General features: G+C 40.6%; 1 protein-coding gene across 1 annotated transcript in view; it reads left to right on the top strand.

Annotated features, from left to right (window-relative positions):
• The window catches only part of LOC149200174 (Beta-ketoacyl synthase), a 242952-nt gene that overhangs the window by 121715 nt on the left and 94880 nt on the right, over positions 1–26357 (top strand). The window contains exons 9-10 of the mRNA XM_089402627.1: positions 22743–22809; positions 22988–23064. Coding sequence (XP_089258753.1) covers positions 22743–22809; positions 22988–23064 — 144 coding nt within the window. The remainder of the gene's footprint in view (positions 1–22742; positions 22810–22987; positions 23065–26357) is intronic.

The following is a 26357-nucleotide window of genomic DNA, read 5'->3' as shown; positions in this document are numbered from 1 at the left end:
AATTGAATGAAGTCTGGTAATGCTTGTCAGACTTTTCTGCCATCTTAAAATACCTTCCTGCCTCCTGAGTTCTGCTCTTCAAATGTCCTTAAAATGGTTCTCAAAACTCCCTTGAAAACATGCCTAAACAACCCCTTTACGATTTCTGTAATCTGGCATAGACATTCAGCCTTACTTGTGCTGTTGGAACAGGCCCAAGTCTTTTTATACTTGGCTTCCTCAAGATATTTCAATGGCTGTTCTCTTATCAAGGCTCTGATACCATGTTGATTTTCTTTAAGAGAAACAGATATTCTAATATGATAATTACTTCCAATGATTTACAATCAAGTTATCTTATGTCACATATATCATTAAGCAATTACACAGAAAATCTCAACAGTAATGCAATAATACAGTAGAATCATAAAGAGACAGCCAAGCAACAAAGAGATAACAAAATTTACCCTTGGAAAACTCAACCTTGGGAAAAACCCAGCATTTTTTTTTCATAGGAGAAATTGTTCTTCAGCAATAATTACAATTCCAAAATTAATCTAGGAATCTGTGCCAAAATCCAGGTCAAAGATACCAGTCAAACCTGGTCAAAATATCAGCCAATCAATGCTGGTCAAACCTTTAAAATCATCATTTCTGATCAGCTTCCGACCTAGTCAAACAGTCTTCTATGGTCAAATTCATGTCTGTGGTTGACCCCTGCAGTCTACTCAGACCCGAGGTTGACTTCCTGTGGTCAACCCTGTGGCAAAAGGCCTTCTTCCTGTGGTCAAACTGTCCAGGATTTCAGTCAAAGTCAACTGCCAGAAACTTGGTAACACAGCTAGTTAGCTTGGTCAATCAGCAAGCCAATGATCTGCTTTTGGTCAAACTTCAGATTTTAGTAAAAACTCTGTAATTTCGTTCTTCTGCTCCCATGTGTGGCTTCTAGATCAGTTTATTTGGATGATCTGAATTGGTCCAAATTGAGGAAGTCTAATGTGTATTTATACTTGTCAAATGTGAGAAAATAACCAAGGGTAACACCTCTTCAAACAGTGGGGCAGACTTGACAGTTTGGGCCTACATGAAGACTATATATATATATATATATATATATATATATATATATATATTAATTTTGTACAATTTTTCTTTGGCCGACTTGGGAGGCCTTTTTGGCATGTGGCAAGATCTCCCGATGTGTTAAATTTTGTTCTTTGCTTAGGACAATCACTTCAATGTTCATGCTAGCTCATTTATAATTCCAATTTAGTTCCATTAGCAATCACATAATCCATTATCACATTGATAGTAACTGAAGAAAGAATGTAGACAATAAATGCAGAAGACAAGCCAAGACAAGAGAACACAGGATTGGCTCAAGCCAGGGAAAAACCCCAAGAAGGGGAAAACCCTTGATCAATCTTCTTATTAAATATATCAAATGTCCAGCAGAGAGAGATATGAGAACAATAATCTAAAGTCAAGGCAGACTAGCCAATTGATCTAACAGCACAACCTTTAAACAAATCGATGGTGTACACAAGACTGCAATCCTGATATACTGAAGAGGGTTAGGGCTGCTGGCGAATAACTGATGACCCTTCTAACTGAATTAGAACACCTCTTCTTAACTGCAGCTTTGCTTGACAAGAAGGATGCTACCCTTTGCCAGTCCTTAGGGTCAGATCTGTGGCTCATCTTGTAGCATCAGACTTTCAAAATGTTGCAGCCTTTCTTTGAATCAACAGGCAGCAAAATACTAGATCAAGATATCCTGAATACCTTCCTGGGCCATACAACAGTTCACTGAGATGCTCCACAAAGAATTCTGATCACTGATTCAAAGGTTACACTCTCAGTCTAGGCAGCGGTGTACTCCTTGTGCCTGCGGTTTAGAGAGGAGACCCAACACCAGGCCTCTCGGCCCTTCAACAAGATACTCCAACCTTGCTGTAGCTACAACAAGCTCTGCGGCCCAGAACAAAAGGTAAATAATAGTAGAAACTAAGACCGAATGGCCCACACTTACCTCAGATGTCTCGGCCCTGTTCCTTCAAGAGATCCGCACCAAAACGTCAAGACAATCCTTCCCCAAACTCTTCTTTCTGCCTCAGTCCAATGACATTCCAGAGGTAGATATGATTCACTCTTATGTTCTCAAATGAGGACGGAGGGTGACTATATATATACAAATAGATATGATGATTTACAAATAGATATGATGATTTTCCCTTATGGAGGTTAGCCGACCTTGACACTTTGGAGACAAATTGAAATTTCGATTTTTCAAAATTTTCCCGCCTTGATAAGATTATGCCTTATAGAATTTCTTTTTGAGTGAATAATTACTTTTTTCTTATCCAAATTTGGTGATCCTTAGGTTGATTTTGATCCTCTAAAGGAGAGGAATTTAATGCAAGGATTATCTTTATCAAATGAGCTGTCCAAAGTGTAATTTGGCCCTAGTTGTCAATTTTAACACTCCCTCTCAACTAGGGAGAATTCCAGCTGTCAAACCATCAGTCATTGTCACCGATCATTATGCCATCCCGTCGCCATCTCTGTAACTCATCTCAACTCTGGAGTGAGTCACAAGACGTTGAATCCCGTCTCTGCTCTGCTCTGTTGAACACTGATGTAATAATGAAGAAGAATTAATCGAGAGTGAGTCACAAGACCTTACCACTCTCCATTGACAAAAGTCATTCCAGAGGTAAAACCTCAATCAGACTTCATCCCAGATCAAGTTGAAGAACACCATGCATCCTAGTTGTAGGGAGTACGACAGTACCCGATGCATCCATTGGTAGTGGTATGGTCCCTAACCACTTTTCCCAATTCATTGGACAGATGAGAGGTACTTCGCATGTGTCCCGGACTACATGGGTAGGATGATACTGAATCAGTAGTAGGGAAAGAATATATCACATTCTGCTCACAACCACATGTAGGGAAAGGACAAACCACATCCTACACGCATGCAAAACACCAAGAGTAGGGAAAGGATGAACCACGTCTTGCATGCAAACCAACAATAGTAGGAAGGATCCTACACATGGGGAAAGGATGAACCACATCCCACCGACATGTCAACCAACAATCGTAGGGAATGGGCATCCTACATGTGGGGAAAGGATGAACCACGTCCCACCGACATGTCAACCAACAATCGTAGGGAATGAGCATCCTACATGTGGGGAAAGGATGAACCATGTCCCACCAACATGTCAACAAATGCCTATATGCATCTCTCACTGGGGTTATCCGCAGGAGAATGTGAACCACTCATCCTGCTCATATGCCATAGGACAAGGTGAACCACTCATCCTATGCATATGTCATCAACAATAGGGGAAGGTGAACCACTCACCCTATGGTCACTAGTGTTGATTTGGGGTAGCATCGGATGTGCTCTAGCCATGAAAATTGGTGGAGAGGCTAAAGCACATGAGATCTCCAATACCCAAAAATGGTTTGGGCAGAATCTAACCAGTTTGGGAGATATTAAAATAATTAATATTTTTAATGGAGTCCCTAAGTCTAAACTTAGGGAAAATAAAATATTAATGTGAATTAATATAAAACTGAGTTAGAATGGTCCAAAAGTCATGGATCAAGCCAGATCTAATCTTAGTCGTTGATTAGGGACTTAATCTCAGCCGTTGAATTGTCAACGAGAAAAGTATAAGAGGAGGCTTGAGGGTCACTTGGAGAACACACCGAGTTGATCAAGAATTCGATTTTCTAGGGCAAGGCTTGCTGAGGAAATCGAAGGAGTGATCATAGTTGCAGCTGAGGGGTAGTGAATGCAGTAGTAGAGAGGCAAAGATAGTACCGGGAGCATCAACGCAAAAGTCGGGAGAGGGTTGACACAGAACCAACTAGAGGCCACGCAGAAGCAGCGAGAGGCCACGCAGAGGCAGCGAGGAGCTGCGCAGAGCTTGAGGAAGGCTAGCGTGGGAGATGCAGATGCTCCAGAGGCTGATGCAGAGCTCAGAGAGGCTGACGCTGGGCCAAAGAGACGCTGGGCTAGAAAGGCTGATGCAAACTCTAGAGGTTGACGCTGGGAGATTTCGTGGGGCAGATTGGCACTGATATCTGTCTCCAACTGCGAGGTACTACTGCCGAGGGCATTCTCTGTTGGGTGAGCCATTTTTGGCACCCAGATTGTATTCTGAAACTGCGTAATAATAAAACCCTCAGATAGCTGCATCGGTTTTCCCACATTGGGTGGGTTTTACCAGGGACATTAGTCCAAAAATAATGGTGTCACTTGTGTGCTTGTTTCCTTCAGTTGATGATCTGTATGTGTTGAAACTATACTTGTATTTATTTTCAGTATTTACATGGTAAATAACTTGTTAATTAACATAACAAGTAGGAAGAAATAAATCAGAAAGTACAAGAAGGATTTCTAACAGTTAGACTTAGAAATTCCAACATGGTATCGGAGCGTGGTTGCAGATCACAAGATAACTGAGGGCATTAGCCGAGCAGAGCAGCAACAACAGAAACAATTGTCTCGAGTGACAAAAGCTATTCCTAGCAGAAAAGCAGAAAGGAAGGGGTGACGCAGTGCTTGCATCATCGGTTCGAGCCTGGAAGAGGATCAATGCAGTGGCAGAGAGGAGCGGACCTAACCTACACAGTGCTCGGTCACCTTTCTCAGTTAGGATGGATTGACGTCCGTGGCCAAGAGGTGCGGATTTTGCTGGTGCCGGGATTGCGCTGAGCCTAGAGGCTCTAACCTTCAGTTTGTTGGGGCATAGGAGGCGGTGGGTAAGTTGCGGAGTGAAGCTGGTGGGGTACTGTAGTCAGAACAATACCTAACAGGGCAAGACCAAGGTGGAGGGAGTTGCTGCCGAGGATTTCTAGCCAAAAAATCCGGATCAGTGGTGCATATGCACTAACGATCGGAGTGGGGGCATCTCGACATTGGCAGAGGGGTTTCTAAGAGGGAAATCGAGGCTCAGAGGGAGTCACACTGAGAACTTCCAGGAGGGAAGTAGAGAGACTCAGAAGAGTCGAAAGAGGAGCAAAGAAATGGCAGTGAATGGGGTAAGAGATCAGGACAAACTCTATGGAGCCTCAAACTTCGTAGTCTAGAAGGCCATGATCTTGTCCGTTCTAGACAAGAATCGTCTCAAGCACTTCGCCTTGAACACGATAGCAATCCCAGTTGACTCGACTGAGAATGAAAAGTACGAGGAGGCAATGGAGAGGGCCAAGAGCATCATCCTTGATGGGGTTAAGGACCATGTAATACCACATATTGCCGAAAAGGACACGACAAATGCAATGTGGGAGGCCCTGACGAAATTGTATCAGCATACTTCTGTGCAGAGGAAGATGCTACTAGAAAATCAGCTGCGGTCATACCAGATGAAGAAGGGAGAATAGATAGACACCTTCCTCGGTCGATTGAAGGAGATCTGGGATCAACTAACTTCCATAGGGGCCACGCTGGATGGGGAGATGTTGGTGAGGACCGCATTGAATGCAGTCTCAGAGGATTGGGAGGTATTTGTCTAGAGCATACTGGGCAGGTCGACCCTTCCAGATTGGGAGGAACTGTGGGCGACTCTTCGTCAAGAAGAGATCAGAAGGCTAACCAAGGCGGGAAGTAGCGACAAGGAGGTCAGAATCAAGGAGGAGGAAGAGGAGGATGCTGCCCTAGCATTTGAGGGAAAGCAGGGGAAACAGAAAAAGAAAGACCTCTCTAAGGTCAAATGCTTCCACTGTGGGGAATTGAGGCACTATGCGAGCCAGTGTTCGAGGAAGAAGAGCAAGGGAGAGGCTTCTGAGACCAAGGTTGTGCCAGCAAGGGTGGAGAAGGAAGTGGAGACAAATGATAACTGTGCCATGAGTGCTCATGCGCCACTTGAGAGGAAGTGGGGAGACATCGAGCTGTAGTTAGACGGACTACAGGCGATGAGGGGCAGGATCCTTGAGGTACCCAACCTCTTGGATTATACCTTGCTACGGGAGCCCCAAAGAGGAGTAGCAGGATTGGCGTATGTCGGTAGAGACGGATGCGGATGGAGCGACAAAGGGAGCTACAGTGCAAGAGCCCCAGGACAGCGTGAGGCAACAGTGCGAGATGCACGGAGTTGTTGTAGCAGCACAGAGGTCAGAGAGGGAGCACTTGTCAGTGACAGAGGGAGCTTCGACATCAGTAGTGTTTCTAGCCTGACGGAGATGTCGGATTTGGGAGATCAATTACTTCTTAGTAACTGAGTTGCAGTGTAGCAGTAATAGTGGTAGTGCTATGGGCAGCATGATGCAACATGATGAGAGGGGTTGCAGTGCAGATGCAGCAGTGGCAGGGCGATGTGCAACAACACGGATGCAGAGGGAGTTGCCGTATAGATGCAACAGTGGTAGTGGCAAGGCCATGGGTAGCAGTACATGATGCAGCAATGCAGAGGATGTTGGGTAGTAGGCCTAGCATCAGCACAGGGACCGATGCCAGATGATCAGGGTGATGCTCAATGAGGAGTATTACTAGAGAACAGTCCTCGCTAAGAGAGAGTGTTGATTTGGGGTAGCATCGGATGTGCTCTAGCCACGAAAATTGGTGGAGAGGTTAAAGCACATGACATCTCTAATACCCAGAAATGGTTTGGGCAGAATCTAACCAGTTTGGGAGATATTAAAATAATTAATATTTTTAATGGAGTCTCTAAGTCAAAACTTAGGGAAAATAAAATATTAATGTGAATTAATATAAAACTGAGTGAGAATGGTCCAAAAGTCATGGATCAAGCCAGATCTAATCTTAGCCGGTGATTAGGGACTTAATCTCAGCCATTGAATTGTCAACGAGAAAAGTATAAGAGGAGGCTTGAGGGTCACTTGGAGAACACACCGAGTTGATCAAGAATTCGATTTTCTAGGGCAGGGCTTGCTGAGGAAATCGAAGGAGTGATTAGAGTTGCAATTGAGGGGCAATGAATGCAGTAGCAGAGAGGCAGAGGTAGTACTAGGAGCATCAATGCAAAAGTCGGGAGAGGGTTGACACAGAGCCAGCCAGAGGCCACACAGAAGCATCCGGAGGCCATGCAGAGGCAGCCAGGAGTTGCGTAGAGCTTGAGGAGGGCCAGCGTGGGAGACGCAGAGGCTCTAGAGGCTAACATAGAGCCCAGAGAGGCTGATGCTAAGCCAGAGAAGTTGATGCTGGGGAGACGTTGGGCTAGAAAGGCTGACGCAGACCCTAGGGGTTGATGCTAGGAGATTTCGTGGGGCAGATTGGGGCTGATATTTATCTCCGACTGAGAGGTACTACTGTTGAGGGCATTCTCTATTGGGTGAGCCATTTTTGGCACCCAGATTGTATTTTGAAACTGCTTAATAATAAAACCCTCAGATAGCTGCATCGGTTTTCCCACATTGGGTTTTTCCAGGGACATTAGTCCAAAAATAACGGTGTCACTTGTGTGCTTGTTTTTTCCTTTAGTTCATGATTTGTATGTGTTGAGATTGTACTTGTATTTATTTTAAGTATTTACATGGTAAATAACTTGTTAATTAACAAAACAAGTAGGAAGAAATAAATCAAAAAGTACATGAAGGATTTCTAACAGTTAGATTTAGAAATTCCAACACATAGCTCAAGAAGTACCCCAAGCCCCCAAGAGCTCCCATAGCTCAATGTTCAATCGGGACCCTCTTAATAGTGTCTTTCCATGACTCCAGTTTCTTTCTGAGAAAACTTGATCAAAAGGATTTGAGAAGATGTAGGTAACTTGTACATCCATCCTGCACTGTTGGAGTTTGATTGCTCCCTGCTGTAACATATCCCAAATAAAGTGGTGCCTGGCACCAATATGATTGGAGCGATCGCGAAACACGTGTAGAAATATTGAATAATTTAACACATATTCAATGGATATTATCCTGATCATGTACTATTGCGGAATACATACACAATACATAAGCTCCTCTACGTTGATCATTAATATAGCAGCATCAATAACAATAAAACATCAAGAGCATTCACACATTAACACAGTATGTAACCCGGGGAAAGCATCTCGCTAAAAACCCCACACTATCTGTATATTAATGATTGAGACCATGTAACATTATAAAGTACAATGCTTATCACAAGCAATCCAGTACCAGCACCACCTGTTACACACAATACAGCTCAGATCTGATCTCCAAATCTATTCCACTGCTTGCCTGCCTCTCCAGCTCAATACCTGCTCAAGAACTGATGAGAATGGTTTACCAAACTCGTATTTCACCTGCAAAGAATCACTCACACTGTGTTGGACGTGAGCATAGGCTACAAATCTTGATATTGGCCAATTCATTGGCATACTCAATCCCTCTGATTGTGCAAATCATCATGCACAGCTATAGTCACAACTGATAGCAATCTGATCCTCTAACACCTGTCCCTGGTGAACTGAACATGCACTGACATGCAACTGAGTTAACTGATGTATTCTATAGTTGCATTATGAGTTAATAACTTGTGAATTAATTAATAACTAATTGACCCAACTCATCTCTAGTCTATTTGCCAGTTAGACTAAATACAACCAGTTTAACAAAGCTAAACTGAACACAACTCCATCAACTGCACCTCCAGTCCACTAAACTCAACTCACTTGAGTTCTAACTGAAGTCTTGCATGCAAATATTAGTCATCCCATAGGTAACCACGTATTTCCCTCTGGGATCTGCATGTACCACATCCGTAGCTCATCCTGAAGTGCTCCAAGAGAATAAGCTCAAGTTTATAGTCCAAATATTATTATGAGACAATAATATTTGACTTTTCTATTTTTGACAGTCAGTCTAAAAATAGACTTTGATCACTCACACTGTGATCACTCACACTGTGGTCACCCACACTGTGATCACTCATACTGTGGTCACCCACACTGTGATCATCCACACTGGGATCAAAAATAGAACTTGTGCCATAATTTGCCTGGGGGCCCACTTAGTGAAGGCGACTCTTTTCACTAAGCTCCATCATCTTGTTGCAATCTCAACACTCCCTCTCGACAAGATATGGATTATCAGCAACCCCTATCCTGCCTCGGTGGTACTCGAATTTGCTCCTGGTGAGAGCCTTCGTCAGAATATCAACATCCTGATCCTCCGTTGGAATGTATGAAAGCAACATGATCCTCCGCTGCACACAATCTCTGATATGATGGTACCTGATGTCAATATGCTTAGATCTATCATGAAATACAGGATTAGTCGAGAGTTTAATGCAACTCTGGTTATCACAGTAAATCACAGTAGGATCCAAATGAGAACCGAACAAACCAACCAGGATCTTCCTCATCCATATAGCCTCGCATGCAGCCAAACTTGCTGCCATATACTCGGCCTTCGCTGAACTAAGTGCCACGGATCTCTGCTTCCTGCTGTACCAAGAAACTGCTGTCGATCCAATACTGAAGACCCCTCCTGATGTGCTCTTTCTGTCTATTGGGCTCCCTGCCCAATCTGCATCCGTGAAGCCACATAGCTTCACCTCATCCTCCTGTCTGTACCATAAACCATATCCCGATGTGCCTCTCAAGTAGCGCAATACATGCTTGCCCGCTTTCCAGAAGAGCTTGGTAGGTTTAACCATAGCTTGTGAAAGCTGGTTAACTGCATAGCATATATCAGGTCGTGTATTGACCAAATACATCAGCGACCCCACCAACTGTCGAAAAACAGTGGCATCCACTTCTTCTCCCGAAGTGGCATCCTCCTTCCTCCAACCTCCAGGAAGAGGAGTATCAACAGGCTTGCAGCCATGCATGTTGAACTTCTCCAGTATCTGCCGAGCATACTTGCCTTGAGAAACAAACAGTCCACCACTGCGTTGCCATATTTCCAATCCTAGGAAATAGTGAAGGAGGCCCAAATCCTTCATCTCAAATTCTGTAGCAAGATCCTTCTTGCATGACAGTATCAACAGCTCATCACCCGTTAGAATCAAATCATCAACATACAGTACAATGATAAGCAACTTACCCTCCACCACAATCTGGTATAGGTTAGGATCCGCCTCGCTCTTGGAGAATCGAAGTCCTGTGAAATAGCTATCTATCTGTGTGTACCAAGCACGTGGTGCTTGCTTCAACCCATACAGCGCTCTCTTGAGCCTGCACACATGCGACTCGCTGCTGAAGACCTCAAAGCCTTCGGGTTGCTCAATGTACACCTCCTCCTTAATGACTCCGTTGAGGAACGCAGTCTTCACATCCATCTGATGAATGTGCCATCCCATCTGCGCTGAGAGAGAAAGAATCGTCCGTATGGAAGAATACCTTGCAACAGGTGCAAAGGTCTCCTCATAATCGATCCTCTCTATCTGTGAAAAGCCTCGGGCAACAAATCTTGCCTTGTACTTCTCTACACTCCCGTCAGCTGCCTGCTTAACTTTGTAGATCCATCTCGAACCCACCACTGATTTCCCTTCCGGTCTAGGAACAATCTCCCATGCACTGTTTCTGACAATAGAATCATACTCTTCCACCATGGCGTCTACCCATGCGGGATCCTCCACAACTTCCTCGAAAGAGGATGGCTCAGTCACAACACACTTGCTCATAAGAGCCATGTATCCAGTGTACCGATCAGGTGACTGTCTCTGCCTGCGTTGGGCTGTAGGTGGTCCTACAACTTTCTCTGCATCTTGAGCCAGTCGCTTAGCTTCTGTCAAGCGCTTTCGCCCTCTGATGGTTGGCGCTGCATGAGTGGTCTCTTCCACTCCATGAACCTCGTCCTGTGGCTGATCCACGTCCTGAAGCTCATCCTTAGGAACTAATAGCTCCTCATCTGCATGCAAGTGTAGCTCCCTCTCAAGCGAACACTTCATGGCTTTCTCCTCCTAAAATTTTATATTCCGTCGCACGACAGTTTTACCACTGTCTGAGAAATACACACGATAGTTATGGGGTGTATCAGTGTACCCCACAAATATCCCAACCTCTGCGGTCGGCTCCAACTTCTTCCTGGCATCCTTCGTCACATGCATGTAAACGTTAGCACCAAAAATCCTCAAATGAGAAAGATCAGGCTTCTTAAAGAATAAGCCTCCTCGGGTGTACTCATGCCAAGTATCCTATGAGGACAACGGTTCTGCACATAAACCGCTGTATTGCATGCTTCTGTCCACAAGTGAAGGGGTAGGCGCTGATCATGCAACATTGCCCGTGCAACACCCACAATCGTTCTGTTCTTCCGCTCAGCTACCCCGTTCTGCTGTGGGTTATGGGGAGCTATGAGCTCTCTTTGGATCCCTTCTGCCTTGCAGAAATCCTTGAACTCGTCCGAGATGTATTCACCACCATTATCGCTCCTAAGAGCCTTCACCTTCTTCCCCGACTCCTTCTCGGCCAGTGCTTTGAATTCACAGAACTTTGAATATGTCTCGCTCTTCTTTTGCATGAAGAAGATCCAGCACTTACGAGAGAAATCATCAACAAAAATCACATAATACCTGTGTTTTGCTGTTGAAGCAACTGAGAAAGGTCCACACACGTCTGTGTGAATTCTCTCAAGGATCGTCGTGGCGCGACTATCCTTCTCGTGAAAGGTGGCTTTTACAAACTTCCCCAAAGTACACCACTTGCACTGATCTGACTGCGCAAGTGTGCCTTTAGGAAGTCCTGTAGTGATCTGCTGCAGTATCTTCAAGGCTCCATGGTGAAGGTGACCCAATCTCCTGTGCCACAACTCGCCATCATCCCGGCTCACCAATCCTTCTGCCTTGCCCGCCATTGCTGCGCATCCATCTACATGCAACTGATAAAGGTTCCTCACTCGAACCCCTATCTTCCGGGTCTCACTAGTTGTCTTGTTGCACAGGAAAGCCTTTCCCTCGCTGAAAACAACATCATACCCCTTGTCTTCTAACATCGCCACTGAGATAAGATTCTTCTTCAATCCTGGAACATGCATGACTTCCTTCAACCATCAACTCCTCGGAGACTGATGAAGGATGGGTTTAGGGCGGTCCCCACCATCAACTCCTCGGAGACTGTGTTTAGGGCGGTCCCCACCATCAACTCTTGATCCGGCGTGGCCCCTATGGAAGTCAGTTGGTCTTGAATCTCCTTCAATCTGTCGAGGAAGTGATCTATCTGCTCTCCCTTCTGCATCTAGTATGACTGCAGCTAATTCTCTAGCAACATCTTCCTCTGAAAGGAAATATGCTGGTACAATGTCTTCAAGGCATCCTGTTGACCCTACTGCCTACACCTACCTATAAGTTAGTGAGAAAAGCTTTCAACCCCACAAGGTGTGGTTGGTGGCAGGGAACTCAGAGAAGGGGCTGTCACACTAATCCTGACTCTCTCTGTTTGAGCTATCTCCTAGGTTAGCTAAGGGGGGTGGTCCCTAATGAAAAGTTAAGTTAAAAGACGTGAGTTTCTAGGAGAGTGTTATAGTGAAAATGGATTACTTTTAACGATTTATGAGCAAATATGAAGTGAGCAACTTGAAATAACAATGCCAATCATTAATGTGATTAAAAGCCATAAAACTAGTGTCTTATAAGGAATTTGCTCAACAATTTAAAGATATATTTGCTCAAAGTAAAATGCAATGCTCTCAAAAGAGAAAGCAAAGTAACCCTGAAATGTAAATAAGAATTGTTAGCACAAGATATGTAAGATACAAAATGCTTTTGAGATAATCAACTTTTTAAATCAAAACATGTGAAACATATCTTGCCAAAACCCAAAAATTAGTAATTAGCCTGGAAATGTAAAAGAAAGGAAGTGCTAAAATAAGACATCAATATGCAATTAACTTGAAGCATGAAAAGAAAACACTTGTTTGAAATGATTACAATACTTGCTTTTGGAATAGACTCTGCATATGAAAATTCAAACCATCAAGAGACAAGTAAAGTAAATGTAATGGAAAGTGCTCTTGTTTAATTTTATTAATTATCTCTACAACAAAATTACAATTTAACTTTTCAATCCTCAGACCTCACCCTTGCGCAAAGATATGAATCTCACAGTGAGAAGTCAATAGAGGAGTAGAGGATCCCTAAGATGTCTACTTCAACCAACTTATGTTTAAGGTAAAATTTTAATGAGGCTTGGGGCCTTCCTACACTAAAATGCCTAGATGAAATGCAAATTGTGTTAATTCCCCAAATTAAAATAATGCTACATGCAAATGCTTCAAAGAGATTGATTTGCAATGCTTGAAAAATAAATATTGTTCAACATAAGTTGCAATTATAACTTCAATTGGAGGAATAAAATTAGCTTACAAGTGTTGCATGTGTTTCATCAATGAATTAAAATGATACAAGTAATTTGCTTGAAAGTAAAATTTGTTTCAAATAGACAGTGACAATAAATTGCTCCAATATTCAAGATAACAATGTAGCATAAAATTGAAGCATGTATTCAAGTGCTCATGAAACAATTTTCCAAGGTAAATGGAAACAAATCAAAGTTTGTCAAGAATATAAAATGCTTGCATGTAAAGGATGAATTGCCCAAAGTAAAGTGTAAGCTTGTAGCTCCAGGCAACAATGAGATAGAAAATGCAAAGTTCAAATGAAATTGTAACAAACATTAACTAAAAATGAAATGTGATAGGGAGGTTGTGTTAATTCCCAATTAAAGCATGAATGAAGTGTGAAAGTTTAAACCATGCAAATGTCAATCCACCCAAGAGAAGCCTCCCTTTAAATGGGGAGATAGGATACCATTGGAGAAATCCCAAGCTCCCACAAGCAAATTAGATCTTTTATTAATATTACAATGAGAAGAGAGCCCTTCAAAGTCCTCAACTAAACTTCAAGGAGAGTCCTCACAATAATTGCTTGAAACTTGGACACTAGACCTCCTTTCTTGAGAAAGTAGTGACAAGATCTCACAAAAATTATGCAAGGGAAACAAGGTTGGAGTTTTCTCCAAATGCCCATGGCTTAGAGAGGAAAATGGGAAGCCCTCTAGTGAACTCGACTTGGCCAAAATAAGCCTCAAAAGGGCTCATGACATCCTTGGAAATCGAACCCCCAACATTTTCCAAAGGTCCTGCAAACACTTGTTAGATGTTGTGGGAGGTTGCTCTTCAAAATCTGCCACACAAGAGTTAGCAAACAATCCAAACAATGACTGCAAAATAAGTTAAGTATTAGTGAAAAAATCAACAAGATAAAATGTATATGTACAATTATAATTTACAAAAGGCTAAGCTAAAGAGTGAGAGTAAACTCTCGTCTTTGCTTAGCCATCTTCAAGCTCTTAGATAGCAAATGAAAGAAATGAAGTACAATGTTTTTTAAAAGAGATTTAAATTTAGAAGTGCTTGGCTTGTGTACAAGCTATGTGCCAAAACCCCTGCAAAACCACTTTGTAAGATAAGACTACGAAGGTTCAAAGAACAAACGAGAGCTTTTTTAAGAATGTATCAAGAGTGGGTTGGTTTCTCTAAAGACTTCCCCTCATGCTTGATTCTGTGATCCCAACAAGATGTTTCCTCTACAAAACTTCAATCAAGAATTAGTTCCATATAGATTTAACAATAAACAATGATAAGAAACTCTAAAAATTTTGTCTAAAACCAATTGGAGCATTCTATACCTAGAGCATACTTCTAAATCAAATGTCAATGCAAGATAGCTCTACATTAACAAATCTACAAGAGCATATGGAAACAAATTAGATCAAAGCATGAGTAAAATGAATTATACCAATGACAACAATTCATCACACTTCCAAAGCAGGAACACCTTATGAATGAAACCCCAAAGTCTTTATTGATATTTCTAAAAGTGTACAAGGCAGCAGCCTAAGTCACAGGACACGTCCTCCAAGGTCCGTGTCCCGTATTTTACGTGTCGGACACGAAAACGGCCCTAAAACGTGTCGAAAACGTTTTTCATCGTGTCCTGTAAAATGTAAAACGTATTCGCCAGTTTTCGTCGTGTCCTGCATTTGGAAAACGCGTATTCCGTTGATAGAACCGTTGCTTGCATAAGTTGCAATTTTTTTTGAAAGAAACAAATAATTTTTGAGTGGGGCAGCTTAATGATCAAGTCTAGGCCCTAGTATTGATATGCTATTCATGGTAATGTTAAATTCTTAAGGTAAAAGGATGAAAATAAATGGTAAAAGTGACATTACCATTAATCTTCATTTTCATCCTTTTACTTAAATTTTTAACATTACCATGAAATGACTCAGGATGTTTGAGAGTGGTTCCGGCCTCATTGGATTTCATATGGAGAAAGTAGAATTTTAGATTTCATTCAAAATGCAGCAGACTTATCAGTTTTTCAGGATTTCAGGATTGGGAGATTGTAATGTTTCCAGGTGACACCACCTACCTCGGCTACCCCTGCCACCAGTAGAGGAAGTGGTCTACCTCCTATAGCTCCTACTTCTAGTTCTTCAGCTTCTAGAGCATAGCAAACTCCACTGCCAACTCCACCAGCACCAACATCTACATCTAGAGGGAAAGGGAAAGCTGTGGCATTTTCTCGCAAGAGGGGTAGAGGAAATCAATAGGATTAGACTTTAGTTATTTTCTTATGTGCTTGTAAGTTGTACATGAACAATGAACATTGAATATTCAAGAATCAAGACCAAGCATATCACATTCTAATTTCTAAATAGTAAATTTTGATTCTATTTATTTTTTTAAAGTGAACTATGAACTTTGAGAAGTAATTATATTTTAATTTGATTAGATAAGCTGCAACCTGCAATTTAATATGGATAAAAAACTATATTTTGGTGTATATATATAAAACGTGTCCCCCGTGTCCTGTTTCCAGGTTGCTGTGTTTCGTATTGAATACTCGTATTTACGTGTCCTCCATGTCTCGTGTCCTCGTGTCATGTGACTTAGGCAGCAGCACTTCTGCAAGCACAATAGTTAGTAACAATATGATACAAATGAGAGCTCAAGGCTCTATTATATAGAACTATGGGAGCCAATCCCAATGTAGAAGTGATTAAACAAGTGGCATGAGGTGACAATCCCAAAGAGAAATTCGAATTTGTTGAATGGAGTTCCAATGCCAAGTGTAAAAATCGAATTCTGGCAAGTGGACATTATTTTCTTCTTCCCTTATGTGCCAAATTCGAATTTTATGATGGAATGACAAGTGTATATGGGTGGTAACCCATGTGGGGACAATTTCCCACAAAAATCTCCACCAAATATTCTCCCAAATCCTCCCAAATGTGCATTAACTTAACAAATTCGAATTTCCAAGTAAGCAGCTTTCTCCTTTAATGCTAGAAATTTGATTTTGTTTGAGCACATGTCCTTTCCTTGATTTTAGGAGTCCACATCACATTGGGACTTCACTTTAACTCCCCCATAATTTTCCACCTCATTTCCACAACATTTAGCATGTGTGGATTTTTATTTTTCTCTATTTATTTAATTTCTGGCTTAATTAATTGCTAGATTTTCCACTAAACTTAGGAAAAGTGGGTTTTGAAGGTTCAAAACACATTTTTAATCCATCAAAGTGTGTCATAGTAGAAAGTTGAGGGTGAGAGGTGTAAATTTCATTACTCATACCCCATACAACTTCTCTAGACATCACTTATTACATTACAAGTATAGTTTTATTTGCAATTTTTAACTTGCGGGAAATTTAAAAAATTAAAAAATGACTACCTAGACATAACCAAATTCCACGAAATTTTTGTGTGATCTAGTATAGTAATATACATCGACTCTAGACACTAAGATGTGTTAGGGGCTCAACCTTCAAACCGTCACTCCGGCTTTGGTGTAAAAAGTGAGTGGAAAAACCCAGAAAATTATCCGCCTTTGAAAAAGAAAGGATATTTAATCAGATAAAAAAAACACTCAAAGGTGTACTCATTTGCTGATCGAGTCCCAACATGCTAGGCCTGTTACATACTCAAAACTCATCATTACTAGTATCACTTATTACAATTCCCCGCAGGGTGTGGAATCTGGGTACAAGAAAGATGATGAGAAAATAAAAGTAGAGTTAAAAAACTCTGTTGACTGATGATATCTGATGGTACAAGTGTCCTCTGGATCATCCTTGGGCATGGAGTCTTCATATAATCCAGGTGCCACTCCAGTGGTCAACACGTCCCACATTTCCTTTGCCGTCTCCTTCTCGACAATATGTTTTACCACATGATCCTTGACCGCATCAAGGATGATGCATTTTGCCTTGGCCATTGCCTCCTCGTACTTTTCATTGTCAGTTGGGTCAATTGGGATAGCCACTGTTCTCAAGGTGAAGGCCTTGATGCGATGTCTATCTAGAATGGACAGGATCCTGGCCTTTAGACCACAAAGTTGGACGCCCCGTCCAACCTGTCCTGATCCCTCAGTCCATTCATGGCCATCTCCTTTCTCTTCCTTTCTACTCTTTCGAGTCTCTACTTCCCTTTGGAAGTTCTCTCTTCGACTCCTTCTGAGTCGCTACTTCCCTCTAGAAGTTCTCTGCCAAACTCCCTCTAAGTCTTGATTTCCCTCTTGGAAATCCGCCTGCCAACCGTCAGGTTGCACCTCTCCAATCTCCTATGCACCTGCAACACTGATCTGGATTTCTTGCCTAGAAATCCACCTAGGTAGCGACTCCCTCTACCTTGGTTTTGCCCTGTTAGGTACTGTTTTGTCTCGGCAGCAACAACACCCCACTAGCTTCACTCCCCGCAATTTGCCCACAGCTTCCTATGCCCCAGCAACTGAAGGACTGAGCCTCTAGGCTCTGCGCAATCCCGACACTAGTTGAAATGATCCCCTAGCCAACTGCGTCAACCCTTCTGGTCTTTGCGTGGCTCTTCGTTAGCCTTTTCTGCCCTCCTTAGCCTCTGCGCTGGCCTTTCTCTGGCCTTTCTCTGATCATGCAGTCCCTCTGCGTCAACCCTTCTCTGCCGCTTTCTGCAAGGGACAACTTCTGTCACTTGGGACAACTGTTTCTTTTGCAAATGCTCTGCTTCAGCTGGTGCCTTCAGCTCTCCCGTGATCTGCAACCACGCTCTGATACCATGTTGAAATTTCTAAGTCTCGTTAGAAATTTTATCTGTATTCTCTGGTTTATTTCTCCTACTTGTTAATTACGAACAAGTTATTTAAACATATAAATATCGAAATAAACACAATATAGTGTCAACTATCTACAAATCAACAACTGAAAGAGATAACAAACACACAAGTGACACCATTATTTTTGGACAACTCGTCCCTGGAAAAACCCAACTTGGGAAAACCGGTGCAACAATTTTGAGGGTTATTTTATTATGCAGTCTATCTGAGTACAACTGGGTGCCAAACCGGCTCACCCGACAGAGAAAATAATCCGACAGTAATACCTCTCTATTCGGAAGCAGATATTCTAAAAATCTGCCCCACGAAACCCTCTTCAGCACAACTGAAGCACTCTGTCAGCCCTCCTAGCCTTTGCGTCAGCCTGAAAACCCCCTACGTCAACTCTCTCAGGCTCTGCGCATCATCTCTGGCTTTCTGTGTCACTCCAACAGCCTCTGCGCTCCCTCTGCTAGCCTCTGTGTGTCTCCCTTTGGCTTCTGTGTCTGCCTCTTTGCCTCTGCGCTGGTCTTCCAGCACTATCTCTGCCTCTCTGTCTCGTACTCACTGCCCCTCGCTGCAAACTAATCACTGATTCGATTTCTCTTAGCAAACCCCGCTCTAGAAAATCGAATGACTGATCACTCTGGTGTGTTCTCCAACTGACCCTCAAGCCTCCTCTTATACTTTTCATGTTGGTCCTTCAACGGCCGAGATTACATCTCTAATCAACGGCTAAGATTAGATTTGGCTTGATCCATGTCATTTGGAACCTTCTAACCCAATTTTATATTAATACCCATTAATATTTTATTTTTCCTAAGTTTAGACTTAGGAACTCCATTAAAAATATTAATTATTTTAATATCTCCTTAACCGGGTAGAATCTGCCCAAACCATTTCTGGGCCTTGGAGATCTCATGTGCTTTAGCCTCTCCACCAATTTTCATAGCTAGAGCACATCCAATGCTACCCCAAATCAACATAGCCATCAGTTGAGCTTTGGCCTCTCACTTAGAGTTGAGAATAGAGTGTAATTAGTATTGGTGGGACATATGCGTCCGTTTTCAGAGTGGTTATTGCGAAAACAAATGAATACTGGATGGAGAAGCAGAGCAAGATAGTTGTACAATAATTTGATTTGGTCTAAACTGTACTTGGTGTAGTAAGGTAGGCTATCCACACAGAGAATCATCTGCATCGAGATAAAATTGTAGTGATATCTATAACTACTTTGTGAAAAGGGACAAGTTCATAAGCCATTATTGGGAAAATAAACGAATAGTGGATGGAGAAGTAGAGGAGGGTAGTTGTACAATAATGTGAGTTTGTGCAAAGCGACAAGCCTTGAGGTTATGCATATCATGATCTATCTACTTTAAATGAATCTTGCTTCTATTCATGAATAATGATCTTGATATTTTGTTCTATTTTCATTTTCACTGAAAATATGAAAAGAACGATTTATCTATTATGGCATATGTTTAATAATTTAACTCAATGTTCATGCATTTAATTGTTTTAAATATAGAAAAAATTAAGCGTGTTTTATTTGGATCTTTAATAATTAATTTCTCTAAGTTTAATATTTTTTATTATGCCCATTCTCCTTTGTCCCCACAAATTTATGGGTATCCCTGTCATTTTTAAAATGTTTGTGGAATAACCTGTTCAGAGTTTTGATTAAATCCAATGTTTTGGACTTCTATGTGAGTCCATCTTCAGGGGAACACCCATATTCTTGAAAAAATTGGTGTGGAGTAGGGCAAGGAAAAAACAAGGATATATGTAATGATAGATGTGGGGGAATTCTAGAGTCGGCTGGTGGAATATCTAATTATGATTCTTAATGTAATTTATTAGGGTTATTTAAGAGATAAATTAATTCAATTAGGAGATAATTTATTTATGAGATAATAATTTGTTTATGTTAATTTTATATGTGCATAATATTTCTTTTTAATTGATTATTTGTTAATAATTAATTATGATAAGGGTTGTAGTCAAATCTTCTTAAATCATAATAGATCCCTAAGAACTTGACTTTATAATAACTTGTATAATAAACACTTATGTTTTATGATTAAGTTAAATTAATTAATCTAAGTGAATATTCTTAATATAATATATTAGGGTTATTTAAGAGATGGATTTAATTAAATTAGGGGATAATTATTTTATTTTATGTTAATTTGGTATGAGAATAATATTTCTTTTAATTTATTATTTATTAATTTTATGATTTCTTATTAAAAACATTAATATATAATTATATATGATATGGGATGTAGTCAATAATAAATTCTTATATCAAAACTATTATGTTTTATCTTATTTTTTTGTATTTAAACTATTTTATAATAACTTTTATCTTTAATTAATAATGTTAAATCCTTATAAGCTGAAATAATTAATCTAAGAGAATATGATAAAAAATTATAAGTTAATGTTAAAAAATATTAGATTAGTTGTTATGAATGGTGTGATTTATTAAGGGTTTCCAAGTATTACTAATGCTAAGGCCTTCATCACGGTTTATATTGTTCTTTCTTTTTTCAATTTCTATGGCCTCTTTAATTTTCACTTTAGGTAATGCTCTTCCTTGATGACAAGTTTAGCTTCTTCCATACAGATGTAGTGTGAGGAGGAGAAAGCATGTTCTGCAAGAGCGGATTTAGATGTTCTGTTCTTAGATATGTCAGCTGCATGCTCCTTAAGCCTAATGTTTAACGATCTTCCGGTTTCGCCAATGTATTGTTTTCCACAAGAGCAAGGGACTATGTACACCCCTTTTTGAAGTCTAGGGTTTATAGGGTCCTTAGCAGAGTCTACGATTTTCCTAATAGTGTTAGGGGGAGTGAATGCAATGCTAATGTTGTGTTTGTTTAGGATTCTTGAAATTTTATCAGTTGTTCCTTTTATGTAAGGTAAAGAGATTTTAGGAATGTCAAAGGTTTTCTTTACATTATTATTCTTTAGGGTTTGATGGATGGTTTTGTTAATGATGTTTTTATTATATCCATTATGTTCAAAGACTTGTCGGAGGTGTTTTAGTTCATGTTTTAGGTTGCTTAGGGTCAGAAATTCTAGAGGCTCTTGTGGTTAGGGTTTTAATGATTCCATATTTTTGCTTGGGATGGTGATGAGAGTTAGCGTGAAGGTATCTTTCCGTGTGGGTTTTCTTCCTATAAACTTTGGAGCTAAGCTTCCCATCTTTTTTGGATAAGAGGATGTCAAGAAAGGGTAATTGGTTATCCTTTTCTACTTCAATAGTGAATTTAATGTGATTTGAGTGACTATTAATGTGAGTCCTTACCATTCTTCAAGCTTGTCCTTACCATGACAACATTTTGTGAAAACATCATCGACAAATCCTTTCCATTCTTCGGGGGAATAAGGAAAGGATTTGAGGGCTTTCTGTTCAAAATGTTCCATGTATATGTTTGCAATTATAGGAGATAGAGGTGAGCCCATTGCTACTCCATGAGTTTGCATATAAATTTTACCTTTAAAGCTAAAATAAGATGATTTTAAGCAAGTTTTTAGGAGGTCTATAGTTTCACTATCAGTGATTGATTGCATAACGTCTAAGGCTTCATCCAATGGTATCATAGTGTATAAGGAAACAACGTCAAAACTTACCATGAGATCTTCATCTTTCATTTCAAGGTTTTTGGTCCATTGAACGAACGATGCAGAGTCTTTAATATAGGATGAAGTGTTACCAGCTAAGGGACGTAACTTTCTGGCAAGGAATTGAGCAAGGAGGTAGGTGGGTGAACCTATGGTATTAACTATGGGTCTTAATGGGATGCCTTCTTTATGAACTTTGGGAGCACCGTATATTCTAGGAGTGATGGAGCTAGTAGGGGTGATTTTCTTCTTAGTAATAGTGTCTAGAGAAGAATCTTTTATTTTCTTGGTGACATCCTTAAGAATTTTAGCGCTAGGGTCTTTATCTAAGATTTTGTAGCATCCACTATTATTTATGTGATCTTCCATTTTTCTGTCGTAATCAGATCTGTTCATAATTACAGTTGCATTTCCTTTGTCTGCTTTTAAGCTAAATATTAAAATATGTCTTTGTTCTTTTTCAGGTTATTTAGAGCTGTTTTTTCTTCCTTAGTTATGTTGCATGATGGTAGTTTGGAATTTCTAAGAATCTTAGCAATGTCTTGTCTAATTTCTTCGGCTTTAGTTAGATTAAAATCCTTTAAGGCTACCTCTATGTTACTGATTATCTCATCAATGGGGATTTTATTAGGAGTGATGGCAAAATTTAGAACCTTGTACCCCAATCTCCACATCTTTGGTTAATATATCATCCAGTGCTTGCTCTATTCATGTACTTGGTTGGATGAGCTTTGTTGTTCCTTAAAACTATGATGATATCCGTTACGTGGCATATGATGTTTGGTTCTTGGACGTGATAAGTTCAAGTCATTAATTAGTTTGCCATTGCAAGTTTTTATCATATTGCATTGTATTTTGGCTTTGATTTCAGTTTTGTCCAATTGATTCGTCATAGGAGAGAGTGAATTGAGGAGTCCTCCCCTATTCAAGTATATTGTTAGTAGGTCACCACATTTCACAATTGGAGAGTATGATTATGCCATTGGGAAGTAGTTGTGTTGTTATTATGATGAAACTTAGAGTCACTTCTTATCATATTAGAAGATCATCTTTTGAATTGGTATTTATGATAACTTATTTTTATCTTTCTTGTGAAAATAAAGGAGCTTGAGCATGCAAAAAAACGTAGTGCAAATATATATGGCGAAATCCGAGGATATGGCATGTCAGGTAAATTTCTTTTCGTTAGATGAGACAATGATAGTATAGTTATTTTTAGTAGATATCAACACAATAATAACATGTTTTTTCAGTTTTTGCAGAAGTATTGATATTGAATGAAATGGACTTGAAATAGTACTAGAAGGTGAATTGGCTAGTCTAATTTTATTATCAATGGTTTCTTTAGGTGATGCACATCATATAACACAACCTCAAAGCGAAGGACATGGTGCATTTCTTGCAATGTATCGGGCTTTGCAACAGGTTTGCTCATGCTATAACTGGAATCCAAACTTTCCAACTTCTTTTAGCCCTCTAAGACCACTCACATTACCCATTTTGGATAGCTGGGGTAAATATTTTGATGACGTAGAAGGTACCTGTCTAAATATTGTGTAAACTGTTGAATGGTGTTGTCATTGATGCCAACGTTGGTTCTTGAATGCTCTTAATATTTGTCTGGAATGCATCAGTTGGAAGCTCCAAATAACAAGAAGCGCTGCTTTCGTTGATCAAAATGACAAGGAAGATCAAGTTGGTTGGGCTCAAGATCATTCTCAATTGATTCTGCTCGTCATACCAATTCCAACGGTATGTGGCATGCCACGAGATTCATCACCGTTTGAGAGATATGCTCTTTCAAAGTTAAAAGCCCCCATCATGTGGTCAAAACCCCCAAATGAGGTGACATGGCAGCTTGTCATTGGCTATGAAAGAAAGTCATATGGATGAAGTGGCAGCTCATGAAATTAAATTTTTGAGGGTCTAAGATAATTTTTTTTGTAATATATCCGTGGTCCCAAAAGGGTGGGAATTTTTGGCTCATTTGAAATTTAAATTTTAAAGGTTTTTCTTTTTCCTCCTAAATTACCAAATCGACTTATCCTAAAGACACCTCCACAAATCTATATAAACAAAGGCACTTGGATCCTTAAGTGTGCATCGAATGAATTGAGATTTTTATGAGCATCAATTCACAATCTGTGAAATAGATCAGTGGCCGATTGTGTAGTCTTGAAGATTCTCTTGATGGTTAAAATTCTGAAGTATCTTGTTGGGATGTTACTTCTGTTTATTGAAGGAGATTCATCGTTATTCAAGAGAGGCTACTTGCTATTTCTAAGGCAGATCAGTTGTACAGGGCTTTGGCTAAAGTTTTTATTTTCCTTCTTCGAGTTTCGCTGGTTGTTTCTTTTGGTTATTGAACAGTGATTTGGCCCGCTCCTTTTGAAGACTGATTCTTGAGGAAAAGCCGCAGAGTACTGGAGAAAATTCTTGGCCTTTGTCTGAGATCATCCAGCCCTCCTACTGAGGCAAATTCAAAGTATTGTATGAGGTCCTCTGTGCGAATTCTTGAGATCTGGTTCGTAGCACTTCTGTTGTGTAGTTTGAAGCAAATTTGTGAAGGCAACTCTAGCCCTACCTAGTACAAGACCGAACTCTAACATAATGCATTTCTATGGAAGCCGAGATTAAATCTAATAAGCGGTTCTGTTGAAAATTGCAGCCCTTTTAGCGCACAACTCTAAAAATAGCTCATTTGACAATTCACATCAGCAAAGAAGCCACCTTGAAGCAGCTTGAAGTAATCTTTGCTAAGCTTAACTATATTGCTTAGATTTGATCGTTTCTGGACCCCTGAAGATTGGTTCAGATCTTTAAAATTAAGGCAGAGATGGGCTTGATCTAACTAATGCGAAGTCTCCCTTTAAGAAGGATCTCAAGGGAATATTTGCGGCTCTCTTGTGGCTCTGATATTTAAGCTGCCAGCACACATATTTGGTTCTCTATGGTAAGGTTCTGTGGGTAATCTCAGTGGCATATTTGCAAAGTTGTTGACAATTTGAGGACCTTCTTATTGATACCCCTAAGGCATATGTGGGCAGCTGCTTGAAGCTACCTGAAACATCTTTTGAGGTCTAATGACATTATTCTAAGACCAGTTCATCAAGGAACAGAATGAAACAACTTTAAGGTTGATGTAAGTTTGATGGACTGTGTTCATCTCGCTTTTCTGGCAGAATTGTTACAAGGGTTTCAGTGAGTTATTTGTATAGCAGACCTATATTATTAGTTTGCAGACCAGCGAACCTTGATCTCCTTCAGGAGACCTTGAGAGCATGAGAACCAGATCCTATCAATCATTGAAAAGGGCTTCATCTACAACGTTAAAAACCCTATATAAAAAATTGTGGAGGATCATCCAAACAACATCAGAGGTTTGGAAACAAAGTCACAAGCATTGACGACAAACATTTTCAGACACCAGCTCAAAAACATTCTGGCACTCTATGCATCAACACGCTTGTGGTATGAAAGGCAGTTCTATAGATTGTACATCAGCAGGCTTGAGATTGGATTATCAATGATAAGTTGCTTTGAAGTTTGTCACATCTTACATTGAATTCAGAGAACCACGTCCTTGATCAGAGGCAAACTTCACATCAGCAGACCTAAGCTTTGACAAAAGATCAAGAACGTAGTGTTTTGATGAGTAGATATATCTGGTTAATGTTGAGATTGGCAATGAAATCTAAGGATTGTAAGTTTGTGCTTTAAAGAGCTTATGACCAGAACATTAACTGTGATGTTTAAGCATGAATGTATTAGACTAAAGCAAAGGATGACAGTGACTATTATAGTGTTCTGAAAACTTCTGTAAACATATCCTTAAGCATCAAGTATCAAGAGTACTAGAGATCTGGAAGTTCTTGACAGGGATGCTGGTACAGTATTGGTGTATGTGCTACTGTTGAATTAAGATTTGGCAAGAATTGTTGAGCAGTATTGGATTGCTGATGTTTGATGAGAGGCTGAGGGCAATTCAACAAGGCAATGAAAAACCTCCCGCCAAGTGTCGCTTTTCCTAGATTTGTGGCATGCACGTCATAACCTCGATTTTATCAAGACTTATGAACCGGATGCTGCAGAGCTCATTCTTCGCATCGATCTTGCAGCTTTGACATCCCACATCGCATCTAGGAGTCGTCGACAGATTCAACTTAGTTGTTTCGGGGTAAGCGCGTTTCGCATGTTTTGCGCTGCGTTTTTGTCGCTTTTTGTGTTTCGGCTTGTGTGAATTTTGTCTGCTTGATTTCTGTGAACGCTTCTTGTCGTTTGCATGCATGTCAGATTGTACAAGCGCCATTTCAGTTTTCGTTCACATCTCACTGCTGTCGCATGCATAACACTATTTTTGCACCGACAGTGGCTGTCGCGGTGACCCGCTTCACACACATGCATGCGTCCCATTTTTTGAATCCTGCACTTACTATTTGCATGAATAATTATTCACTCTTGTTTTCACTCATCTCATCATGCATTCAGACTTCTCATGTTTTTAGTCACCCGTCGGCCGGTCTAGGCTGCCTTGGCTCGGACCGTGCCTTGCCTGAATAGCACTGCGCATTTCTGAAAGCGAAGGCTCTGCCTTCCCTCCAGAAATTGCGCAATTCTGGCCCAACACTGACCTCCAGGCTTGCATTGAGCAATTCTTGGAGGCAGTGTCCTGCTGACCCCAAAAACTTTGCAATGCAGTTTGTTGGTTGCATGTCATT

This window comes from Pinus tabuliformis, chromosome 2_1, assembly GCF_031772625.1.
Source record: "Pinus tabuliformis cultivar Carrire ecotype Pingquan chromosome 2_1, CPIR1, whole genome shotgun sequence".
Classification (NCBI taxonomy): Eukaryota; Viridiplantae; Streptophyta; class Pinopsida; order Pinales; family Pinaceae; genus Pinus; species Pinus tabuliformis.
Note: the sequence above shows the minus strand (reverse complement) of the source record. Positions and strands in the feature narration are given on the sequence as shown.